Source organism: Haemaphysalis longicornis, unplaced genomic scaffold, assembly GCF_048455015.1.
Source record: "Haemaphysalis longicornis isolate Haplotype H1 unplaced genomic scaffold, Haemaphysalis longicornis Haplotype H1 scaffold_6, whole genome shotgun sequence".
NCBI lineage: Eukaryota > Metazoa > Arthropoda > Arachnida > Ixodida > Ixodidae > Haemaphysalis > Haemaphysalis longicornis.
The window spans coordinates 28600938-28626426 of NW_027526407.1; the positions used below are offsets into that span (position 1 = coordinate 28600938).

The following is a 25489-nucleotide window of genomic DNA, read 5'->3' on the forward strand; positions in this document are numbered from 1 at the left end:
TGTGTGGCAGTCTTTGGTGAGGCCATGGGTCCAGAGTGCCACGTCGTCAGCGTACACCGCCACCTCCACTGGGTGTCGCAAGCCTGGAGGGAGGCAGTCGGGGAGAGCAGCGAGCACCAAGTTGAGAAGGAACGGGATCCGCGCTCCCCTGGGGCACCCTGGAGCGGACGTCTCGAGGACTGCTGGTCGCCCGGCCGACCTTCACCGCAGTGTCCGGTCACGCAGGAACACCTGGATGTAGCCTCCTAGGCGCCCCACAACGCCCATGCCGTCCAGGGCGTTCACGATGGCCCCGTGGGCGACCGTTGTTGAAGAACTGGGCCCCGGGCCATGGCACCGCTCAGAACGCCTTTTATTCCACCTCGTCTTCCACTCGCTAATGATGGTGATAGTCCTCTCCAGTTACCTTTGAAGAACCCTTTGTCCCTGCCAACGAATCGCTGACAGCAGCGACCCTGGAGGCAGCCACTAAGACTTCGGTATGTGTCGCAAACTCAGCATCTTGTGTCGCTCTGCAGCCGCTGAAGGAGCTCATACCACAGGGAAGTGAAGAGGGCGACAAACTAGGAACAGAACCCGTCGAGTGTGTGAAGAAGCATTCAGTTCTGGCTCCACTGGATTGGAAAGGTTCCCTCGTGAACACCGGGTCCAATCGTCGCACGACAGAAAAGTTTAATTACAGGGACCGAAGACAACGTAGGACTGGCCGACTTGAGGTTCAGACGGCAACTACAGCTGAATCCAAACAACGAAAAGGGCACCCATTCCCTCGAAGGAGTGGGATGTCGGCTGCTGTTTACTTTTACCGAAGGAAACGGCGACCGAATAACCAGGAACCGACTCCGTCTGGGGCTTGCCGACCTTGAGAATTGGCGGGATCAGCCCCACGATCCAGGGTGGCGGGAGGACACCAGTCTGCCAGACCCGATAAAACAGTCGCAGAAGCGGCTCCAGCCGAGTGACGTCCAGGCTGGTTATATCTCAGAAATTGAGTTGAGTATATGAACGCCTCGTTCAATATCGGCTTTAACTTTAGCCAGGCGGTTGAATTGTGGGTCATACAGACAGACCAAAATTTCCACATGCATATGCAGGTGAGCCCCCAGCTGGGCTCAATAATATCCCTAGTGCATTTCCTTTCCTTTTCTCCTGAACCACTTAGTAGTAGTAGTAGGAGCCCTGCACGAGGACGCACATCCGCGGCAGGCTCTAAAGCAGACAACACAAGGAGCGGACGCAGGCGGTGGCGTTTTGCAAGGAGTGGCAGATCCAGTAAAACAAGGCACGGTGTCCGGTAAAGAGCGCACACATTCACACGCGCGCGGACAAAGACTGCCCGTTATTAAACCTTAGTTAAGAGCTTAATCCGCACGAAACAAAGCGCCAAAAACACACACAATCACGCAAACAGACAAAACGGAGGATTTTTTCTCAGTCCACCAGTAAAAACGTACGCGCGTTTTAACGACAAAAAAAAAACATCACTAAAGCAGCGCAGTGTTTGTTGACTTTCAAAAAAAGTACGTCAGACTCAGGGAATCTTTGTAACGCTCATTTAAATGGAACGGAATTTGTAAGTACCCAACATTATGCGAAAATATGACTAAAAACATGCAACGCCCGCCACTTTTTTTTTCCTGTTTGCTGGCTGAGAACGGGACGAGAGGAGAACGGGGGGGCAGCCCCGGAGCTGCCCGACAGTTATCAACTGGAAAATTTGGCTGTTTGAACTGACATATCGAAGACACCTTGGTGTATTCTATTATGGCAATACGTGGTCTTTTTTGTGTGCTGTTTTGAAATAGCTTTGAGCAGTTCTTGGGCAGTCCGGGGCTGCCCCATTGAAATTTTAAGCAAAATACGGAGCTGCTCTGGAGCAGTCAGCAGCTGTCAGGAGTGACAAATCGAAGAGACATTCCCTGTGGTTTTCTGTTCTGCCGTTTACCATCGTCCTGTGTCTATTCTGTGGCTGTTCACCCAGCGGTCGCGGTGTTCTGCTGTTTGACGAGGTTGCACTGGGCTGCACGACTCGCTGCTGAAGGCTGCTAGACTGCCGACGGATGGTCGGTACCACATTGAACCTGCTTCTACATTCACTGTTCCTTCACGGTTGGCGGTATACGTCTTGTGGACATCGCCTACAGCGCTCATGCCGAACTCAGTAGGAACGCTTGTGGTGAGCACTGACATCGCCGCCAGAGTTAAAGACGAATCAGACTCGTGCATTTACGCTGCCTGCCGCAACCAGGATACGCAGGCCTCCGTGTCTACCGCACAGACAGGTAACGCAGTGACCATGACCGCCTCACCGCCTCGACGAGTTCTTTACATGCTTACGTTTGGAATTTATTTTCCAGGAACGCAGTGCACCGTTCCGTTGTGCAGTGCTGGCTCCCAAACCGAAACCGATGGTGCATTTCCAAGTTCGTATTACTCCACCATCTTCATGGGAAACATGCTGCGTTTTCGTGTACCTGTAAGGTTATTATCACGGCAACCCCGCGAGAATTACCGTCAAATTTCTCACGGCAGTCGCCTCTGAATGGCCGAGCACGCAACCCGGAGATTCTCTGGGGCAAATATTCCCTAAAAACTCGCGTGTACAGCTGCTCCGGTAACGCTGTTATAATACTTGAATTTTAAACTAAAAGGCTCACGTTCGAGTTTTGCATTGGGTACGTTTTTTTCTTTTTTTTTTAAGATGTCGGAATTTTTGTAGTGTTCGCTAATTGTGATTTCATTAATGTTTTTTTTTTTTCATTCTGGTTATCACTACAGTCAAAAGCTGCTACAACGAACGCTTGTGCTACGAAATAGCTTGTACAGTGAAGCATGCCATATGGCCTGGCCAGGATGTTTATTATGTATTGTGAACGCAACTATAGCGAAGTCCACTACAGCGAATTTGCCTGTGTAGCGAAGAAATTAAGGCATTTCCAATCACTGAATTGTTTTTTGATAACGACACACACATAACGCACAGCTGATTGGTGTGTCAACGACCGTGAGTAATCCAGTTCGGCCACAGAGATGCAGAAGTCGGTAAACACGTACAGTGCGTGTTGCGGCGCAGCAATAGTTATGGCTAAAGTGACCATATTCCTCGGACCTCAAAGCGGGACGGGGGGGCTGAAGGAAGAATGTGGCACCTAGCTTAAAGGGACATTAATACTTAATGCAATTTTGTTTAACTGAAAGATCATTTGTGTTGTAGTTCTTTTGGCCTTTGTTCGATGAGCAATGCTGCGTTATTTGCTGAATAAGTACACAAGTACTGAAGCATGTCCACGCACCGTTCGTCAGATACAGACGGGTGTACTGAACGGTTTGTTGGTACACTGTGACTTCAAGAAGACAGCTCAGACATCGGGACTAAGCAAGAAAGACACAACAGTTTCTTGCTTAGTCCCGTCATGTGCGCTCTTTTGCTGAAGTTCCTCAAACGGTTTCTTTTGACCCTTTCGTTCCTCCAGCTTTTCATTAGTGACACTGGGCTTGATTTCCATATTTTCTGCCGAAAGTGTGACAAAACACCGTCCCACAAGCAGGCCGCGGGACAGCGGGACCACAGCCGCAAAACCGGGACGTGTCCCGCCTAAAGCGGGACGTCTGGTCACTTTAGTTATGACAGCCGACGATTATGTCTCGGTGGACGACCAGGTCCTGATTTGTTATGACCTGACAGCTGACGACTCCGCAGAGACCATCATTGTGAAGAGGGACACCGCTAATGATCAGGCAAGCAGTGATGAAGAGCTTGCCGAGGAGCCAAGCGTTATACCTACCTGCAAAACAGTAACGGCATTTGACACACTGCAGATATATATCTCGTCACTCCCTGACCTCACGCCGCAGCATTGGCGGTGAGCGCGACCACGGGCGGCGCTGCGGAGCGCGCCTCCGTGACGTCGGCTTAGGGATTCTCGCATTTGTCGTCTGCTTCACTCGGGCTCGCTCTCTATGCTGTTTCTTTGCGCGCGGTTGAGATTTTGTGCTTGTCCGCAGCAGATCTCGCGAATGCGCAACTTTTTTTCGTAACAAAAGACTTAAAATAGCGTAAACTAGCTCGTGATTTTAAGTATAGTTTTTGATACCGCTCCGGAAAAAAACATTGCCGGCGTCGCCTATGCATTGCTGCGAAGCTGGTCCTGTGCGGAGCGCGAAGAGTCGGAGCTAGGCGTCAGCCTCTGTGTTCAGCAGTCTTTCGAACAAAGGTAACAGCCGCAGGCTGACAACCGACAACAGCGAAAATGGAAGACCAAAACAAATTCCAGGCCTTCGGGGCTGTCGGCTTTGGCAGAAGGCATTATGATTCCAACTAATCGCATGTAAGGTAAAACAGATTTGGCAACCTTGCCTAACACTCGAAACTATTGTATCAAGTCACTTTACGTTGTCACGGCATGGAAGTGTCCCGACATGCACTATGGGGCACAAATAATGTAGGTTGATTTCCAAATAACCTGCTGTGTGTATAGGCGCGTGCAGGTTTTCTACCTGGCTTCTAACCAGTATGCAGGCTTATTGAGCAAAACGAGTTACCTGTAAGGCAAACATACAGTAAGACTATGTTTTTTCATATTTGGAGGGATATTTCGGTACATTTGCCACAACCATATCATCCCAATATTCAGACAGGCATTATAGTAAAACTGCACTGAAGAGGGGGAGGACCAGGAGGAGGAGAAAACAGTAAAATCGAGCTGGTTAGTGGGCAGGCTCCTCAGTCCAAGACGAGAGAGTAAGATTCATTCTTCAATTCACCGATCGTCATCCCGAGCAGGCCAGGACTTGTTCTTTGCGACTGAAGGGGTTGGAAAATAATAAAGAGCTGTCGGGACATATTCATTGGTTTCGAATTGTGTTATACTGAAAATTGGCATGTATACTATTTGTTGCGTTAGTTAGCAAGTATATCAAGTTTTCAACACCGTAATCATGTCAGAACTTTTCGGGTTGAGATTGAGTTCGTTACGATATCGATGGTTGGATAGAAATTAGGTGCACAAAGCCGCCTTCGAGTACTGTGGACAACGTTATCTGCGCCGTAGCACAGATCTTATTGCATTGAATATTCACACGAACTTTGTGAGCCTCGCAAACATCCCCAAACCTCCTAGGACGTTTAGGACGGTGCACAAAATGAATGCGTTGGGCACAGAAGAAAAAAAACGTTCATCTAACAACAACGAAAGAAAGAGAAAACACCCGTTTTATTTCCTGCTGTGCGACCCGCTGCTTGATGCGTAGCATTAGACTCTTGAGTCTTCATAAGAGCATCTCAGAAATAGTTAAGGGAAGCCTACGCATTTGATTACTTATCGAGGAGCTCTGAGCGCTGTATACGCTAGATAGGACGAGGGCGAGTTACGTCTGAGCGATGTTCTCTGAAAGTCGTTCTCTCTCTCCTCGTGTGTTGTAAAATTGTGCGGGACAAAGCTTGAAATTATTCAGAGCCGTCAGAATCTGATTGAAAACACGCTTTTTAAAGCACCAAAGCATAAAAGCGGGCGATTTCTAGCAAAGGCACTGCTGCCAGTCAGAACCGGACGACCGCGGCGCGGGTGTAGCAGCGCGGCGAATGTAGCAGACGACAGCGGAGCTGGTCCCTAAGCTGACGTCAGATCCAGGGGGCGCCACTCAAACATCTCACCGCCAATACCGTGAACCTTGACAGAATCAGGTCGGCAGTGGTGGCGCATTCAGTATGTCATGCTACTGTGCAGAAGAATTATATTGCTGACTTTTTTTTCGCCTATTGCAGTTTAAATATGATGACTGTTTTTCTCACTACGCTTATCTGCTTTATAGGGGTCGGTGAAGTACGCTACTCGCATAACGAAGAGATGTGTGTAGCAAACAATTATCGTAATCCCACATGCTTTGTTATACAGGCGTTTGACTGTATGTGAAGAGATTGACTTGCAGGACTTCTACAATGGCTTGAATCAGGTTTAATATATGTTGTGTTCTGCGTCGTTCGACAGGGTAAAGTTAGGTTTGTTGCAGCTGGGTCGGATTAATTTTGGGTAGGTTCGTTTGGTTAGGTTACGTTAGGTCAGTGTCGGTGAGGTTATGTTAGGCCAGGTTACATTGGGTGGTCATATTGTTCAGCCAATTTTAGGCCATGCAGATTTAATGGAAACTGCTGAGAGGATTTCGTGAGGGTAATCCTCACGGCTCCCGTGAGATTAGATGCAGCCTACTTTTAAAGACAATAGTCATTTTCAGGCCACCTAAACATGGAAAGTCTAGTCGGACTGTCTGTGGATTCAGCCTTCCAGCCAAAAGTTGAGAAAATTGCTCACAAAGAAGTTTATATAGGCAGAACCATTCCAAACGAAGAACTAGCAGAAGTCATACATGTCACCATGGTTTAGTGCAAAGAAAACCTCGGGCACATTTGAGGCAAAATGAAAGTATTTAGCCAGTAGTCCCTGCATTCTTCTAGTTGCGTTGGTCTTAACGATCACTAGTGAAAAAAAATTGCTTAAAGGGGGGACGTGGCTCTTACAACAATTTCTTTTAATTTTTAAGTAAACTCTGGGAAATTTGTCAGTCTTGCTGCTTTTCCCCCACTGATTTCAAATGTGGCATTATTTTTTCAGTTGGTCAATTAGTTCCCGAGATAATTAGAGATAATTAACAGTTTAATGAGCTGTAAAATTAGTTCCAAGCAGTGCACCAGAAAACTGATTCTCTTATTGCACTCACCAGTGTTTATAGCATTGGAAAATGTAAAGATTACAGTGCTATGACTAACACTATTTTGTCTATTGTTACTCCACAAATGGTTAATTACCTCTAATTATCTCGGGAACTAATTGACCAACTGAAAAAATAATGCCATATTTGAAATCAGTGGTGAAAAAGCAGCAAGACTGACAAATTTCACAGAGTTTATTTAAAAGTTAAAAAGAGATGCTGCAGACAGGCTCCACTTCATGTGAGACAAGAGCAAGCACAGTAAGAACAGAGCTTCTACTTGTGCTGTCCCAGGCAGAACAAAGAATGAAGGAAAGAATGCGCGGTGTCTCGAATCCCAAAACATTGTGCATGAGCAGGGAAACCGCATTGTAATCATGGAAGTGAGAAACTAGGAGCGAGCGTCACGTGACATTTGTAAGCCTAGTCATAAAAATAGATAGGAAACACTTAAGGTAAGTGCATCCTCCATGACAGGCAAGTTGTAGTTGTTACGCCTCGCGCGGCTGCCTGCCCGCGCTGTGTGCGTGTGCGTCTGTCTGTTCAGTGCCAGGCCGTTCTGGCGTCGTGTGCTGCGCTGCCTGCAATCACAACCTGAGACGCGCTGCTGGCTGATCGGGAAGGCCAAGTAATCAGACGGAGCGGCCGAGGTTTATCGCACTGCGCCCGTACCGAAGTGTTGTGTGCCACCCTTTAAAAGTGAGACTATAGAGTATGACATCCACGCTTTACATTTTATTTCACAAAGCACACCGCGCTTGTCTTGGTTCTGATAATTTCGTTTTTTTCAAATTGTTGCTGAGGCCCTCTTCTAGGTAATCAACCGTTTATTGTCAAGGCTGCAGTCAGTCAGTCGAGAACTCACCACGGTCCCTCCCAGGCGTAATCTCTCATTTGTTTTTTCCGTGTATACCTGTTGCACAGATTGAGCAGCTCTTAGACCACCAGCCCGCATACATTGTGCGATGTGACACCAAGAAGGGATTCATTCTTATTGCGCCTGTCCCCAAAATCGGCGATTCTGCACCTTTTGTTTTCCAGTGCACTGAAGGATACTAAAACGTTCCATAAACATCCTTCTTACGACAATGTGGCACATAAAACGTGCCACCACGCCGGAGCACACGTTTACCCTACCAGGATTACAGACGGAGACTAAAATTATCAATAACGAAGAAGTGGCAGTCTGAATGGACAGAACTCAATGAAAACAAGCTCCACCTTGTGAAGCCGCACCTGAGAGAGTGGCAGAGCTGCAGACATAAAGAAAGATTTGTAGAGGTGGTGTTATGTCGCCTAAGAATTGGGCACACGCGCTTGACCCACAACTTCCTATTGCTGGGAGAAGACCCTCCAGAATGTGAGCAATGTGGGAAGCGCCTTACAGTAATACACATACTTATCGAGTGTCCTAGTTACGAAAACAAGCGTCGTGAATTTTTTTCCCACTTTTGTAAATCTCAAATTCCATTGCACCCTGCTTTACTGCTTGGCGATGAACCCCTGGTTCCCTTGGAAAAGGTTTTTAAATTTTTGAGTGCCATCAAGCTTCTAGAGAAACTTTGATTTTACCATGTTACGTCATTTTTACTCGAGCGGTTTTTAAATTTTTGAGTGCACTCAAGCTTTTACAGAAACTTTGATTTTACCACTTTACATGATTTTTACATGAGCCTTTTACCGTAGTGTGTTCAAAATATTTACCTTGTGTCTGGTGCATTATAGCCAAATTTGGCTGCTGCGCCCATAAAATTCAAATTCTTCTTCTCCACGCCGGAGCACCGATAAGGCGAACGTATGCAAATGCACACTCGTATGAAAGCGAAGCTTTTTGCACCACCTCTCAGCTGATAGACCCTTGTTACAGCGCTATGATGTAAAAGGAGGGTGGCGCGATAACTGTGCACAGACAGCGAAGTGCAATCGTCGCAGCAAACCTGACAAATACCACGCAGCTGTAGGCCGCTCTGTGCTTGTGAATGTTTACAGCCACGCGTCCAAGCAAAGTCGGTCGTGGTTCGAGCAGTCCAACGTCAGGCTCGCTCCAACATCAAACTCGGCTCGCAGTTCATGAGGGTGCTTCCTGCACATGCGGTCTACCCCTCGCCTCGCCTTGAACAGAGACAGTGGCAGTACTTCCACGATCCGAGGCCATGGGAACACAACGCTGGCGAAAGATCTCATATGGCGCCTTCGTTGATGCCGCATCACCTTCTCTGGCGGCCAGCCGGAGCCACGAAATGCTAGCACGAGCCTGGGGAGGGTGTACGAACTCCCATGATGCAATGCGCCGGAGAAGTCCGAGGGGAGGAGAACACGGCGTCAGAGGAGGTGGGCTTGCAAAAGCTAGGCCGCCTGCCGTCATGCTCCCTCCTGAAGTTTTTCTTCCGCAGTTGCAATGAACTAAGCTCCGTTGCATTTGTCACGAGAGGAGTGTGAGGTGTGAAAGCTAAGAACTGAGAGGGGGTTTCAAGGCAGAAGCAGCGACATTCACAGTGAAGCAAGCAGGTACACGGCCAATATTTCGCCATCTGCCATGGGGCATTAATATTGCTGGCAGTGGTACCTCCAGTTATTCAGCCTCATTTGTAAATTGTTAACATGCTCGTGCTTGAAATTTATTTTGCAGGAACGCAGTGCGCCGTCCCGTTTCGCAGTGCAGGCTCCCAAGCTGAAACCGATGGCGCATTTTCAAGTTTGTATACTGCTTACACTCGTACAAATGTGTTGCGTTTTTTTGTACTTTTTCACTGTGTACCATGTGGAGTTAATATTGGTAGCAATTGTACTTCCCTAGTAATTCAGTCTTATTTGTAAATATGTGGCCTTTATTGGGTGTTTTCGGAAAGTAAACTGGTTTCCTAACAGGGAGTTGTATCTGCAGGGCAGTTTGGGTGCTCAATTAGAAGGTTACATTTGGATATCGTTCAGTAGCTTGCATATGAACTTCAGGCACTGCTTACACACAAAACAGTGCCTAAAGGGTTTCTCTTTGTTTTGTTTCTCCGGATTTCGAGGGATTGCTGTCAATAGACTGGAGGCCTCACAGCGTTTTAGTGTAGGCTAAACGAAGTGTTCTAATGCCCAATTAAATACAGATCTGTCGAATCACAGGCGTGACAAGGAAAACAAGTTTGTAGCCTTGTTACAAGCCTTCACCGAGTGGATGTTTCACAGATGTAACCAGATCCGCTCAAAAATGCAGTTGAAAGAGAGACAGTGCATATGGAAGCGATTGTTGCAATGTGACCAAAGCTTCAGCCAGCCACACTCCAGTTGGTACGAAACTGTGGCATTGCTGCTTAGAATTGTTTAAACAATTGACTATATAAGCCCTTCCAAAAATACCATGTGCCCCCTAAGCACCGCAAATTTTAAAAGCAGCTTTCAAGTTAACTATGTCAGGGGACGAAGTTGGTCTTTCAAGGTCTTGTCGCGGCTGCACATGCATGGTGGCAGTGTCACGCATGGTCATCACAGTGCATGTTCGCCTGTGGCAGCGCACTTGAAATTTCGTGGCCCATTGCTACTCCACAGTGTAGGCATTGAGGGCATGCTGTTCTCATTTAGGCTTTTTGTGATGTTTTTACAGCGCTTTTCCTGTGTATTTTACATCTATGTATTGCAGGACTTCCTACTTTGCATTTACGAAGGGGTTTGACATGGCTGTGTGCGCTGGCTGCTCAGGCCAATGGCTTGACACATCTTGAAGAGTTGCCAAATTTGTGCCACGACACAAGCAATCAAAGCAGAGATAAGGTGCCGTATGTGTGGGCAGATGCGACCTGGCATTGCATTCCGAGTTACGTTTCAAGCTGTATCAAACACTGATAAAATACTAGATATGTATTCTAGCACCTCAAGTGGGTGGGATCAGTGTTCTTAGCTGTGCTCGTGCCTCCTGGAATTTGTGTCTTCTTGCAATTCATTCTTGTGGCAGTCAATGATGTCAATCTGTCACTGATGTGGCTAAAAAAAAATTAAGTGAGCACACTCAAAATGTGAGTACATGCAAAAAGTGAGCGTACGCTAAAAAAAACTACAAAAAGGCTCACTACTAATTGTGGGCTTGCGCTGTGTGTGTGGTAAATTCAATGTGTGAAATTTGTCGTCTCCATTTTGTAGGCATAGATTTTAATCTATGCCACTGCAGCACTTTCTGGTGAAGTGGCCCTAGCTTTTTCAGCACTCTTGAAGATAAAAGCATTAGATAAGTGCACAGCCTTTCTCGGCATTTGTGATGCCAAAATGTGGCAGCTCGCCGCCTCATAGTGGTGAGCGTGGTCATTGAAACCGTGGCCAGCACCACGTTTGGTTCGTCAAAGTCAATGCTGTTGCAGCACAAGCGCAAATGTAGTAGGCACCAGTTAGGGTGGTGCACCAGCTGGATGGTGTGCCGGGGATTGACAGCAAGCCTTCTGGGTCTGTGGGTGCAAAAGACCACAGTGCGTCGAAGAGGTACGCAGCCGGTGGGCTGCCAGCACACCATGTCTCCAGTGGTTATAACTTTTTGGCGCATGCTTCTCTGCCACTGCCCACTTGGCAGCAGCCATCTGGTCACACTGCCGGGGCATTTGTTCCTTGTTTCCTCGGCCTCTTTCAAAGCATCCAATTTTCTACGTACACCTCTGCGCTAGCACATCTCATGAGAAGCGGCCCAAAACTGGTGTCGTCATCTTGCTAGAAGGCCGATAGGCGGAGACCCTGGTATGAGAGGCTCCTTAGAAGGGATGGCTAGGATCTGCAGAGATGAGACAGATGGCCGCACCACCAAAAAAAAAAAAGTTTCTGCGTTTTTGCAGCCGCCCCATTCCATAGGGGCGATTTCCCGTGCAAGCCGGGTGAACTTCCCAAGCGTTGTAGTCCCACACAAGGGCCGAGCGCCAGGCCGGGGAGTCGCTTGTACCTATTTTACCGGTAGGTGCCCGGCGCCACCAAGGCACACGAATGCACATGGTGCCTTCCACAGCCACGATGGACGCTCAACTCGCAACCGCCTGTGGCAGGACAAGCCGCCAGACTCTTTCACCCCCGGCAATGGCGCAACGCGGCATGATGGCCAGGGGCCCCGCCAGATGGACAAGGGTCAGGGGCCCCTCGATAGGGTAAAGGCAGCTCTCCAGGCGTGGATTCCCCTTTCAAGGGTCCGCACTCGACCAGGGACGCCTGTACCCATTAAAGAAACCGGTGGGTGCCTGGCGGTACCAGGATTCGAACCCAGTACCTCCCGCATACGAGGCAAGTGCTGTACCTCTGAGCCATCGCTGCGGTTAAAAGTTACTACCCCTTCCACCGGGGCATTTCCTGACAAAGTCGGGTAACTTCCCAAGCACTAGATCCCCTGGGCAGGGGGTGCTTGTAGAATTTTTACTGGTAACCGCAGCGATGGCTCAGAGGTACAGCACTTGCCTCGTATGCGGGAGGTACTGGGTTCGAATCCTGGTACCGCCAGGCACCCACCGGTTTCTTTAATGGGTACAGGCGTCCCTGGTCGAGTGCGGACCCTTGAAAGGGGAATCCACGCCTGGAGAGCTGCCTTTACCCTATCGAGGGGCCCCTGACCCTTGTCCATCTGGCGGGGCCCCCGGCCATCATGCCGCGTTGCGCCATTGCCGGGGGTGAAAGAGTCTGGCGGCTTGTCCTGCCACAGGCGGTTGCGAGTTGAGCGTCCATCGTGGCTGTGGAAGGCACCATGTGAATTCGTGTGCCTTGGTGGCGCCGGGCACCTACCGGTAAAACAGGTATAAGCGACTCCCCGGCTTGCACGGGAAATCGCCCCTATGGAATGGGGCGGCTGCAAAAACGCAGAAACTTTTTTTTTTTTTTTGTGGAGCTGTGACTGTGGAGCTGCACAGAGTGGACCAAGAACAGCTTATCAGAGAAATCTGAGTAAACCAGTGCTGGTGTAGTCAAGAAATGAAACAAGAACCTGCTCTGCTGTGCATCCAAAAGGCCTGCTTTTGTAAACCGAGGCTGTGGCCTCCTGCATTTATTGAAGGTGCGCAAGCCTGGCCAGAAGTGGGTGTGGTGACAACGTGTGACCACCCAGGTGCACAGTCATCCTTTATTATCTCCGCGCGTTGCTTGCCTTGTGTCGGGGACACGCGGCGCTCCAGGTACAGGAGGAGGCCACTAGTACCTTGTTGTGTCTTACATCTAGCTGTAGCATCTTTAGTTTAAAAGCATTATGTACTTACGTTTGGCTATAGAGAAAGCATGATCTTTTTTTCTCCTTTAGCTTTTGCCATTTTTTGAACCTTTGGTGGACTTCCCTTCTCCGTTATTTTATTCTTTACCTGAATTTGTCCTTTAGTGCCACATTTTCCTCTTTTCCACTGTCCCCACTCCCTCTGCCTCACCACGAATACCCAAAGAAAGCCACTGAAATGCTGGGAACTTTGGAACTGACAACTGCTTGCAATTTCCCAGCATTTGGAGTGCCTGTGCTTTGTTTTTTAGCTTTTTTTTCATCCTTTGGACCTTCTGGCCTCGCCACATTTTTGCACTGGCAGGTCTGCACTCTGCCATTAGGGATACTACTTTAATCTTCGTTTGCCTCTAACCTGCAGAAAGTATCGGGAAAACCTCATTAGAGGGCTTTTCCAGGGGGTTTACAAATGGAGTATTCCCATCATTGCAAGCAATGCCTGTGGTTCACTGTCACTCTTGATGAAAATTTCATTAGTGAAAAAATTGTTTCAGTCATTTAAGATAAGCAAACATTCATTGTATCATATTTTAGTGCAACTGGCAGTGGCTGTATTCTGTTTTATGCCATTCACATCTGCCACTTTCACTCTCACTTGTGGATGATTTCACCACTCACAGATTACCACTCAGTCCTTCATGGCTGCGAAATGAATCAGCTTGGTACAGGCCACCCTGCTGGCATAAGTCGGACTGTCTACAATTGTTGGATTCCAAATTACTCGTTCTACAAATGCTTTAACCTGCACCCTGGTGCTTTAATTTGATCCTATATGTAGAACTGATTTTATTTGCGTTGAATGGGCCTTATTGTAAACGTGTCGCTGGTCCTTGCTATTGGGCTCATTCCAGAGGTTACAGCCGCATTTCTTCAATTTGGGGCCTGCTGTGAGCGATGTGGCGAGTTCTTCAGTTCGGAAATCACCGCCGAAGACCACTGGCAACTGGAGCACGAAGGCCGGCCCGAGCAGACCTACAAGTGCTCCTACTGCCCCTACTCCCACCATATCAAGTGAGTCAATGCCCTTCAGAGGGAATCTTGACGTCCTCAAAATGAGCAAGCAATAATTTGACATTCCTTCTGGAGTGTTACTGGTGTTAGGTGGCCCATCTGTGGAGTTGGTTGCATTATATACGAGTTTTAGTTATCTCTTCAGTAAATGAACCCGTGGAAGGTAGCAAGAAGAGTGCTGGTTCATGGAAAAAGAGTGCCTAACTACCAGGAAAACTGGGAATTCTCAGGTATTTCAAATAGTCTGGAACAGCTCGGGTAAAACCAAAGAAATTTGTGCTTCTGTCGGAAAATTAGCTATAATGTATTAAAGGGAGTGAATTCACTGTAATACTGGCTCAAATAACAGAGAGTACGTGTTTATACGGATGGTACGAAGTGCATCCTCTCCATAGCCTCCCATGTCGGCAAAGATGGGAAAAGCAGTGTGGCACTTGGAATTTCGGTGTGAGACAAAAATAGACACTACTGTGGTGCTATCGCTGAGGACGCCATGTAAAGCACACACAAAAGTTCTCTCCTCGACTGAATTTGACTTCTGATCCGTAAAGTGATTTTTTGGCTCTCGTATGGGTTCTAGAAGGGGCTTCTGTTTGTGACGGAGCACGTCGGCGTGGGAGGATGACAGGCCTAATGCAGAGGGGGCGCCTCATACGGCTCGCACGTGGGCTCTTCTGCCGCTGCCACCGTGCCCTCCCCCTAGTCGGCTCACTCTCCCCTTTTTAGACCGCAGTATATCCAGAAAGGCTGCAGAAAACATTGTGGGCATGGTACGAACACACTAGCAGCCTTGTGCCATGCCTTGCGCCGTTTGGGGGCAGCAGCACACTCTGAAAACCTGTTTTCACTCGAAAACGGGGCGTTTCGCTAGCCGCAAAGCAAATGGACCTGAACCTATGTTTGCCATGCTGCAGTGCACAAATGGCAATGAGCAATACCAGGTGTGATCGCATGCTGGGGATGTGTCGTGCCAACCAATCCTCGCTTCTCCATGGCTGCATGCACGATCACGCGATGTATAAGCAAGAAGGCCCCTCGTTTGGGCCCTGAACCAGTGATGTTGCTACCAGTTGATCGAAATAGTTCGCATTTGAAAATATTTGCTTCTGTATGTGCCTTTTTATTTTTCACATTTAAAAATTGTCTGACCCCATTTCAAATGGGTTCACCGTTTTTTATAGATATTTTCCTTACCCTGCATTTTACCAATACCTCCCTTCTGTTTCCTTCTTGAATGCACGTTACTTCAGAGAGTATTAACGGGTTCTTTTTATTTTTAACATCCTTATTAGAGAGTGACAGCATCTGGCAACATGGTGCCAGCCCGCCTTGACCTAACCCAAAGTTTTGTGTCACTCAGGATATTCAGCAAAATAACTCTAAGAGCACCTGGAGAACTCAAAGAATTTGAAAATGTCAATTTGGTAGACGTCGTGCAAAAGAAATTGTCTTGCATGTGGAAACTAACTGAGGTGTTTATTCAGCGCAACACAAATCCGAAAGGTATTTGTGTTACACTTAACTTTATGTTAAACTGAATGCTTTCTGTGTATTTTTACTGCAATACACACATGCTTGAAGTAGCAATAGTGGACCCTGTTTGTGGCCTACAGTTTCGATGTGAGAATTCCCTGATAGGTGATGTCAAATGTATGTCTGGAAAAGGCTTTAAAGGGACACAGAAGTGATTTGTAAACATTGTGGGGTTAGTTGTGCAAGGTGATGTCCACAGTGCCTAGGCCATGTTTCGACCACTCTGGGTGCATTTGCGTGACTTAAGTAGAAAAATCGATTCGAAAGTGCTGTTTGTTTTTCATCATCCAGCTGATTTCCTCCTGTGTCATTTCGCATGATGCTTACTCTAGCAAGCTTGGCTTGACTGTGCGGCTCGCCGACCCTCCAACAGAGTCCATGGGCTGGCCACCAACGAGTTGTCACAATTCATTCGCTCAGTTAAAACTCAGCCTCGATAGAATTTATGCCCAGAAGAATGTGGCTTTAGTTTGTTAGTTTGTAGATTGTGTCGAGCTTAGTGAAAACTCTATGGAGTCAAAGTAGCTCTACACAAGCGCACGTGTGATGCCTCACTGACTCCGCTTCTCCGGAGCTGTAAGCTGCATATGCCTGTGCGAATGGTGCACCAGTAGAAAAGCTGAAGCCAATGGACCTCTCCCTGTATGTAAACTACGTGACGTCACTAAGCGCACGTGCGCGACGGGTGGCGCCTGCTGGTGGCCGCGAAGTGAGGTGGCGGTTGGCAGAAAGCACCTGCGCCGATGGCACGGCCTGGCCGCGCGGCGCCCGAAAGGAACGATGTGCCGTTGGTTCGGGCCGTCACTGGCTTCCCACATTGCAAGGGGGGGGGTGTCTAGCTATCCTAGCTGTGGCCGTCGCACCTCCATGTAGCTTTCCGCATCTACAACCTCCGCAACACTTTCGTTTACCGTACGGTCAACTGAACGGCGACGCTTTCGGATAATCAGTGCGCGGCAGAACAGCCTAAACGAGTCATTCTGAAGGTTGGTGCTGTTGCAACGCATCCCAAAATGTTTTCGAAGATTCTTTGTGTTCGGACACATACCAAGGAAAGCTAATTTATTGTTGCTTTCGAGGTCCGCTTAAGCTAAGCGCGGTGCCTCAGGCAGCTAAACCCTCCCTGTTCTTGGTCTCTTTGCGTCGCCCGGAGACAGTGGCGTACACACGATTTCATGTCGAGGGGAAAAAGGAAAGGTAAGGCATGAAAGGATTAAATACATAGTAAAATAAGCAGCAACGAAACAAAAATATGAAGAGCAACAGCCAAAAATTATTCCAATAAAAATATCGCGATGATGTCGTTCTCTACGAGATTGACCGATTGTTTTCTTACCTTTACCCCAGTGAAATATCGAAATGGTTCATCGTCATTGTGAGAGTAACATAGCAGCCACATATGGTTAGTGCATATATCTTGCGACAGTGCACTGAAATATTTTCGGTAGTCATTATTTCATGATAGTTAAAGTTAGTGTCCATGTACGCCCGCTGCATACGCCAGCGTCGGGAGGCCGCAACAAATGAATACATTCACTGAGTCTGTTCGCTAAGGGCAAACACATTTTTCGAGTTTTTCGAGTCACGTGAGCAGCCCATCTTGCACCGAAGGCACGATGCCACATGTGAGCACGGCAAGCATCTCTGTTTAGCCGCATCCTCAAGGCAGAATACGTATAATTGATCAAGGTAAAAATTTATGCACTTACAAGCAATGAATTTCGTTCGTCTTGAACAGATCCCCCATAACAAAAGACCAAACTTGTCGTTGTGCATCAGGCAGCAATCGTGGATCCCTCGTCGAAACAATTATTTCGCGTCGCCTAAGCAGGTTAGGCATTCATTGTTTTTAATACAGTGCTCTACCTCCTGAAAACATGACAATATTTCGCAGCAAGAAAATTTCCGTCTGCCCCCTACCCCCGGCACTATTTCACTTGACTAAATTTTTGCTGGTGCTGCATGATAGCAGATGGTTGATAAACAGTATCATTTCATTGCATGAATCAGCGCGGACTGCCAATGTAGACGGTATGACTGCGCTTTGGAGAACAGCTGAAGTTCGAGAATGCGAAATGTTGCTACGAGTAAGAGCAGACTATGTCGCTGCTTTGGCTGCCAGCCTCTTCGGCACATTGCGCGCATCCACAATACACGCCGAATTTACCTCTGTGGGGAATCTGAAAAGTCTGATGCCGCTGATTTTGCTCGCAAAATTTGGGTAGCCGAGAGCACAGCAGCCCACCGGCATCAGAAAAGCCAACACGTAAACAAAAATTCCACTTTTGCGCGCGTCTAATGCAGCCTCATTGCATACGCGCCGCGCGCCGGTCCGAATGTTTTGCCAACCACCCTCCCGGCCACGCCCAGCACGTGCGATTTCCGTGACGTCACGGCCGCCGCGTGACGTACCCCGGGAGAGGTCTATTAAAGGCGGGAGAAGACCCAGCAATGTTAATATAGTAATGAGGAATTTAAATAAACTGAAACTTTGATTCTAAAGCATAAAACCAAGGTACGCGAACTACTTTTTGCACAGAGTGAACTAGCCGAGCGATCAGTGGCATGACCGCACATTTGCGATAGCTTTTACTGCCTGAGAGGAATGCAGTCGCTAGGGATACGATAGTCATGGGGATCTGGGGGCGCTTACTGCACAAATGCTATTCAAGAAATACTCATTTAAGCTGCTGGAAACATACCGAACCGGAAAAATATATAAACCGCCTATATGACTTCATATTTCCACCCCAGGCGTCCCTGGAGTTCTGGCGGAGTGGTCTAATTCACTAAATGTAGTGTGTCACAAGGAACAGGTTCAAATACCAAATAGGAAGCGTTTTTTGGAGTTGATTTTTTTTGTACACAGCAATGTTTTCTATACTGCAATCACCATTGAGCTGCAACATTCATTGCTCACCGAGTGAGTTAGCAGACTGCGTGCAGTGTGACACTGGCACGCTGGCAAGTTATTGTTGGCGTTGTGTTGACAAAAGTGCCAATAGCATGTGGGCGCAGTGACGAACGAGCTGACTATCGGGTGTGAACGCGCCTCTTATGACACTGGGACAACCCAGGCAAGCCCCAAAGGTGAGGTGAAGCGCCTCACAGTTGAGCATCTCTAATGATGCGAGGGGCATTTGGCCACTGCATCTGCCTTTGAAAATGAACGTTGTGATTCTCTAAGCGTTGCTGGCAGGCTTATTTGATGCATTCTGCAGCCAACAGCATGGCAGAAGCATGACATGCCAATCCCTGAGATATCGAGAGAGAGAGAACCACTATATTTTACGACTGGCATTTAGGGGGGAAGGATGGCCGAGGCCCATATGGCGTCAGCCACTACAAGGGCCCGTGCTGGTCGAGTTTACTGAACCGCCAGGTCCGAGCTCCCCAAGGCCTGTTCCCAGTGGTGGGGCATGGGGTATGGGAAAAGGGTCGTGGGGACACTCACAGAGCGAACGAAAGTGGGTATCACGTTGACGAGGAGGGCAGTGTGGTGTTAGAAACTTGTGTGGGTGCGTGTTTGTGTGCGCGGTTCTGTGGAGGAAGCAGTGCGTTTGTTGGATGTGCCATTTATTGGCGGCAGCGTGCCCTAGCGACGGGTGGGGGTAGTGCCTGCGAAGCAGTCGGCAGTGCTGGGCGACTTCACCATAATGTTAGAAGTGCACACCGAGAAGCCATTGGGACACCGTTGTTGGGCAGAAAAGAGGAGCCTGCTCGGGTAGTCAATGCTCGAGCTTGACAGTAGGCGCCTCATTACCGCCTATGCCAGCGTGGGCTGGCCGTTTCTGACATTCCGTGATTTCTGTTTGTTATTCTTTTTACGAGGTTAATGGCCTGCAGGGTTTGACTTTGTTAGGCACCTTGTGAGGGTTGTGCCTCTACTTGCCTGGATCGTAAAGCCTAGGATGTGCAAGTTGCTTACATGCGGTATGGGGTGATTATTAGTTGTATGGGTGTTGTGTTTGGCAGGGGAGAACACATACCGGCACTCAGATGTGCAATATACGCAGACGACATAGCACTATGGGTACGCTGCGACAGCAACGCTCATATTGAGGAAGTCCTCTAATGGAGAACCGTGGTAGTCGTACGCACAACACCACAAGCTGGCCTCACATGCTCGGTCCACAAATCTGAACTTTTAATCCTACACCCTCTGCGATCAAAATCCCTGGCCAAGCACAACATTCCTATAACTGAGATATCGAGAATCCCTAACCAACGGTAAGGGCGGATGCCAGCTGTTTGTGCACATAACCGAATCCAATCTTGAACATCATCCAATCACATCGCAGGACGAATATGTGTCACTGCAGTTAGTTGTGGGCGCTCCTGATGCTGCATGGTATTTTTTCTTCTTTCAGGCTTTATAAATTGAATACAGCTGTACCAACTGGATTTAAAGTTGGTTTCTTTGCGCCAGTCTATGCAAGCAAAAGCAGAAGCTTGACAAATTCACTTCAGTGTCCTTTTAATTAAGGGCCTGAAAATTCCCCATGGTGCCATGCATTCCTGTCACCCTCCCGTGGCGTGTGTTATTCCACTCTGAATGTTTTTTGTTTCTGTTCTCCTGCAGGAAGTTTGTTTACGAGCACGAGCCAACACACAGTGGGGAGAAGCCGTATTCCTGTCGATTTTGTTCGCAGTCCTTCAGGCAGAGAAGTAAACTGACTATTCATGAAAGAACACACACTCTGATGAAGCGGTGTTTCCCAGCAAAGTTCGTCTGCAAAGTGTGTCAGCACCGCTGCAGTTCGAGGGGCAGCCTCTCCATTCATGAGAGAACGCACACGGGTGAGAAACACTTTGTGTGCAATGTTTGCCAGATGGGCTTTGCTGCTAAGCATCAACTAACCAGTCATAATAGAATGCACACGGGTGAGAAACCCTTTGTGTGCAATGTTTGCCAGAGGGGCTTTGCTGCTAAGTATCAACTTACCATTCATAATAGAATTCACACGGGGGAGAGGCCATATGCATGCAATGTTTGCCAGAAACGCTTCCGTAAAACAGATTACCTCAAATATCACAAGCTAACGCACAGTCGGGAGGCACGTAGCCGGAAAGCTACAATGCACAAAGATGGGAACCCTCATGTGTGCAATGTTTGCCAGAAAGGCTTCGCTGCTGAGTCTCAACTAACGGCTCATTATGGGATGCACACGGGTGAGAGGCCACATGCGTGCAATGTTTGCCAGAAACGGTACAGTAAAAAGGCCGACCTCGAACACCATGAGCTGATAATGCACACTGGTGAGGCCCATGCGAGTGCCCAAACGGGTGAAAGGCTCCATGCCTGCAAGCTCTGCCCGAAAGTCTTCAAGCGTAAACATTCCCTAACCGTTCATGAAGCATTGCATTCTGGTGGGTACCCCTATGCCTGCAGCTTCTGCCCGAAAGTCTTCAAGCGTAAACAGTCTCTAACCATCCACGAAAGAGTTCACTCTGGCGTGAAGCCCTATACTTGTGGCATTTGCCAGGAAGTCTTCATGAGTAAATATTTTTTAACTGCCCATGAGACAAAGCACACGGGCAGAAAGCTCCATGCGTGCACTCTCTGCCCAAAAGTGTTTAAGCGTAAGCATTCCCTAACCTCCCATGAAAAACTGCACTGTGATGAGAATGCTTATGCCTGCAGCCTCTGTCCAAAAGTCCTCAAGTGTAAATACTCTCTGACCAGGCATGAAAGATCGCACTCTAGTGTGAAGCCCTAATCCTGTGCTGTTTGTGAGAGTCTTCACAAGTGAACTTGCTTTGGCCACCCATGCTGAAGAGTTTTTTGCCTGCAATCTCTGCCCTAGTGTGGGTACGTCTGCTGAAAACCTAGCAAGGAACATTGGTGAAAAACGTTCCATTAGCAAGTGTGTTATACATGCATCTATCGCAAACGTTGTTCAACTTACCATGCAACAGTGCACACCTGTCAAAGGCCTTTGATGTGCTGTATTGTTTGTCAAATGCAGTTTCTTTGGAAGTGATCCAAACAGTCAGAGTGCACGCTGCCCATGTGCCCAACCTACACAGGCGGTGAGGCGTGCCGTAGTGGAGGGCCCCGGATTACTGCAAAATACTGATTACGCGCCCCCACCCATGCAAGCACCTCCCTCCCATAGTCTGCGTATTAAGAGTTTTCGCACATTACCGAACAAGCGCCGCCCCCTCCGCACACACACACACACACACACACGTTGATGGCCCAAACCAGTGAAACCGAAACTGCCCAGGAACACTTCCGACTGAGCGCTTCTCTAAGCCAGATTGCAATCCAAGAACACAGGGTAGCCGTTAATTCCACACGTTCGCCATTTTGTTATTGCACCTGACAAGGCCAAATGTGCTTGTGACTTTGTGACAATGGTGGTTCGTGACATGCATTCGTAATGAAAGCCAGAAGAGAGCGGAGGATTTCTGAGAGAGGCACCAAAGCCATTTTGCTCCTCCCTGAATTCCCTCTGAATTCGTCACAATACACCTTGCTCAACATCTCAACAAGGGACCAGACGATGGCTAGAATTGATCCTCTTACGGCGCGCCTCATCGCCAGCGTTGCGTCGGCGCGTTAAACCCTACAATCAATCAATCAGAATTGATCCTCTGGCTAATAACAGGACCAGCAACACGGTGGACGGGAACGCCGTATGAATTGCTAACACTGGTTGTGCCAAGAGGGGCGTCACAGTCTTCATCATCCTTACTAAAAATGTGTTTCTCTCCAATGCAATGCATTATTTTTTTCTTTTTTATGGGGGGGGGGGGTAAGGGGGGTTAACATTTCCTCGCCGCCATTTTGAATTGCGAAGCAGTTCCGAACAAAGGCCTTGAGGTGGGCACTTGCTCATTATTTTACGTCAGTTTTGACCATCTGGGGATCTTTAAAGTGACGTGTTCCACACGTGCAATCTCTCTCCAATAGTATTTTTGCGACCTCAGGGTGCGTAGTTGTCCACAGTTCAGTCCATAGCAAGCAAAGAGAAGCCATGCATCTGTGCCGTCTGTCAAAGAATTTTTCTATGGTAAATGCCTATACAATTGCCAGAGAACACGCAGGAAATGCAATTTCAATGCTCAGCTCGGAGCGCTTTTGTATGAGGCTTGGCTTGCGCCATCATCGAAAGTACTCTCACCTGAATGGCACTAGTGTTGAACAACCTGGCTCTCTCAATGCTTGTTTAGACTTGCAAAAAAATGGTCTTCTGTCTCCAGTGCAGGTGATTTATCTTCACCCACCCCAGCCACACAAGGAAGCACAAAGAATTATATTTGCAGTGAAATAAAGCGTGTAAAGAAAACAAGTTTGGCTGCTGCCACAATGGAAACACAGCCATCGCTACTAAACTTCACACATTGGCAGGCCACACCTATTGTGGTGGTTGTTTTGTTTGAGGTGTGAAGGGACCTTTGTTTTGTAGTTGGCAGTGGTTGCATTGTTTGTTTATTTTCACTGCTTAGTGTACACTTGTTGATATCTTCTGATGTGAGTTTCCGTGTGCTCTGCAAGTTGCGGTATAACATTTCACTGGTGAGAACTTTGCCTCCGGCCTTGACTTTGCCCGACAGAACATGTGACAAGCGTTATACTAACGTTAATTGCAGTTTAGCAGAGATTTGTTGTGAGTCGATTAGTGATGGTATCGACAGTGCTGCTGACAGCTTTGCATCGCTGCAAGGTACATCTTGCGAACACCACACACGACAAAGACTCTCATCAACTCATTCTGTAGGCAGTTTGACTCGCACCATGGTATCTCTCAGCGACTGATGCTGCAAGGCGAGTGCATGTGCAAATTTTTGTATAAAGGTGCTTGAAAGTGTAATTTATGGTTCCTTGAACCGCATCTTGCTGTCTACTGCAGTCCTTTTTTCTCTGTGCGTGTTTAGTGCACTTGTAGTACATGCCTCTGACAACCTGTTCATGTTGTTTCATTCAATAAAGAATGTATGGCTTTGTAAGTTGTGTCACAATTGCTTTTAATAGGATTTAAAGGTGTGTGAAAAGCAGTTTGTGGGTGTTCTTGTCTGGAGGGAACAGGTAAAGGTAACTTCTGTCCTGTAAAAGTAAAAATAAAAGCAGTCTGCAGTAATATATGCAACACCGTTTAAAGGGCCATGAAGACAAAACAGAAGTTTGGTTCATTCAAAATATTGCCTCGTTAGAATCGTACTGACACCACTTTTAACATAAACTTTGCTCAAATAATCTATATAATTAGGAAAAAAGGGAATGGCTATGTGACCCACTAGCTCATTTCCCGCAACAGAACCTATGATGTCTATGTGCCAGATCTACGATTGGCGGAGGCCGGCGAAAGCAAACGGAAATTCAGAGCTTATAAGCTTGCCGAACGAGCTATTTGCGCTTAAATTTAGGGCGCATTCTTTTTATAGCAGTAAGAATGGTGGCACAAACAGTAGAAGTTACGAAAGCACGCATAAACATAGCAGTACCGATGCATACTGCTGTTCATACTGCGTGCACTGTGCTTGGTTTAGCTGCACAAGACTACGAAACCCAAAGCCCCGTGGCTTTGGGGTTGTCTCAGACAACACTGGCCGATTGACTCGAGCAACGGTGTCTTACGTGACTATACTTGTTGAACAAGCGCTGTTTCACGAAACGAATATTTTCTCCTTGAACTAAAACAGGCCTGGTTTAAATACGGTCAAAAACAACCTAAAGGCAGGACACGGCTTGCCGCGGTATGGTGGCACCATCTAGGTTCACTAACGGCAAACAAAGCTTCGCAATTGGCTGCAGGGCGGTCGGTTCCAGTGATGTCATTGCAGACCACGAAAACACACGATTTAGCGGGAAAATGAAAATTCTAACTTAAATTGATTAATTTCTCAGTGAATAAAACATCGTTTGCATTTGGACAAGCGCTGGGGCACTATAAAACAAAATATTTCAAATAAAACAAACTTGTATTTTGTCTTCATGGCCCCTTTAAGCTTTCCTGTGATATCGGGTGTTCTGATGAAGGCTGCACACAGGAAGGTCGATTTTTGCTGAACGTCAGAACTCCAGATTTTACAAATTACATATGCAGTGCAGTTGTGTAGTTCTGACTAAATAGGTGGTACGTTCAGGATATCTGGTGCACACGTTTCAGCTGGCCTGCAAAAATTTCTTCAATATCACAAGTGGAACTCCAGCCATGTCAGAAGGAGATTGGTTGTGTGGCAAAATATGAAAAAAAAATTGCTGCCTGTCAAACTCTGGTAACTGTGGTTATCAAATCGTAGGCGTCTTCAATTTGGCTGCACTCGCTGCACTCATTCAGGTAGTGCAGCACTCGCCTCTTCGATTTACCGACGGTGCAGAGACAGAGAGTGCAGGATGAGTTCACGAGACTTTCCCTGCACTTCCCAGGGAGGAGGTAGAAGCAGAGGACAAAAGTGCAGGACCTGCTCTGCAGTGGCGGCGCCTGCGCTGAACCTGCTGAACTAGTTCTGAACACGAAGAGACCTTTAGTATGGAACTATGCAGAGGACTGCCCAAGGGCGGCACGTCGAAAACATAGCGTTTCTTACCAAGTGTACTAAAACTACGGTCGAAGGTGGCCGCAGCAAAGTAAAACCTAAACAAGCCTTCGTTTCACCTGTACCACGTGAACCAGTTCAGGCGGTGCAGCACTTCGCCGTTCGTTACTGCACTGCAGCTGAACCGCGCCCGTCGTTTCACTGGTGGTGCCGATGGTGCCGATAGGTGAGAGACCAGGGGCGGTATTCTCGTAACTGTCCCTTTTGAAAACGTCCCTTTTGCGTCGCTTTCATCGTGACGTACTTCCGGTTAAGAAGTGGACGTTAGCAGCATGGAGGAAGGTTGGCAGAAGGTTTGCCGCGCTTGCGTTACGTCACTTCCGGTTGTTTGCTTTAAGCCAATCAGGGCTCGCCAAAAGGGACACTTTTGAAAGGGACGCAAAAGGGACAAAACTCGAGAATACCGCCCCAGTTCATGGCTTTGCCTGTACTGCCAGCCGACTGTCGAGGAGGTGCAGAAGCAGACGAAAAAAGTGCGGAACCACA

At 47.8% G+C, this 25489-nt stretch overlaps 2 protein-coding genes across 8 annotated transcripts in view; one reads left to right on the plus strand and one right to left on the minus strand.

Annotated features, from left to right (window-relative positions):
* LOC144142389 (uncharacterized) overlaps nucleotides 1–25489 on the minus strand; it is a 462336-nt gene that overhangs the window by 336703 nt on the left and 100144 nt on the right. The window lies entirely within an intron of this gene.
* On the plus strand, nucleotides 1932–23413 carry LOC144142387 (uncharacterized). Of its 7 annotated transcripts, XM_077673866.1 has the most exons (7): nucleotides 1932–2282; nucleotides 2358–2423; nucleotides 9335–9400; nucleotides 10334–10464; nucleotides 13765–13924; nucleotides 18463–18547; nucleotides 20040–20111. In XM_077673866.1, exons 1-6 carry the CDS (start codon nucleotides 2150–2152, stop codon nucleotides 18501–18503), a joined length of 597 nt encoding a protein of 198 aa, XP_077529992.1. In that variant the 5' UTR covers nucleotides 1932–2149; the 3' UTR covers nucleotides 18504–18547; nucleotides 20040–20111. The 7 variants fall into 7 exon arrangements, 6 of the variants coding, with proteins under 6 accessions (XP_077529992.1, XP_077529993.1, XP_077529987.1 ...); XR_013316977.1 differs by lacking the exon at nucleotides 10334–10464 and having other exon boundaries at nucleotides 20040–20102; XM_077673867.1 differs by lacking the exon at nucleotides 10334–10464 and having other exon boundaries at nucleotides 18476–18547; nucleotides 20040–20092.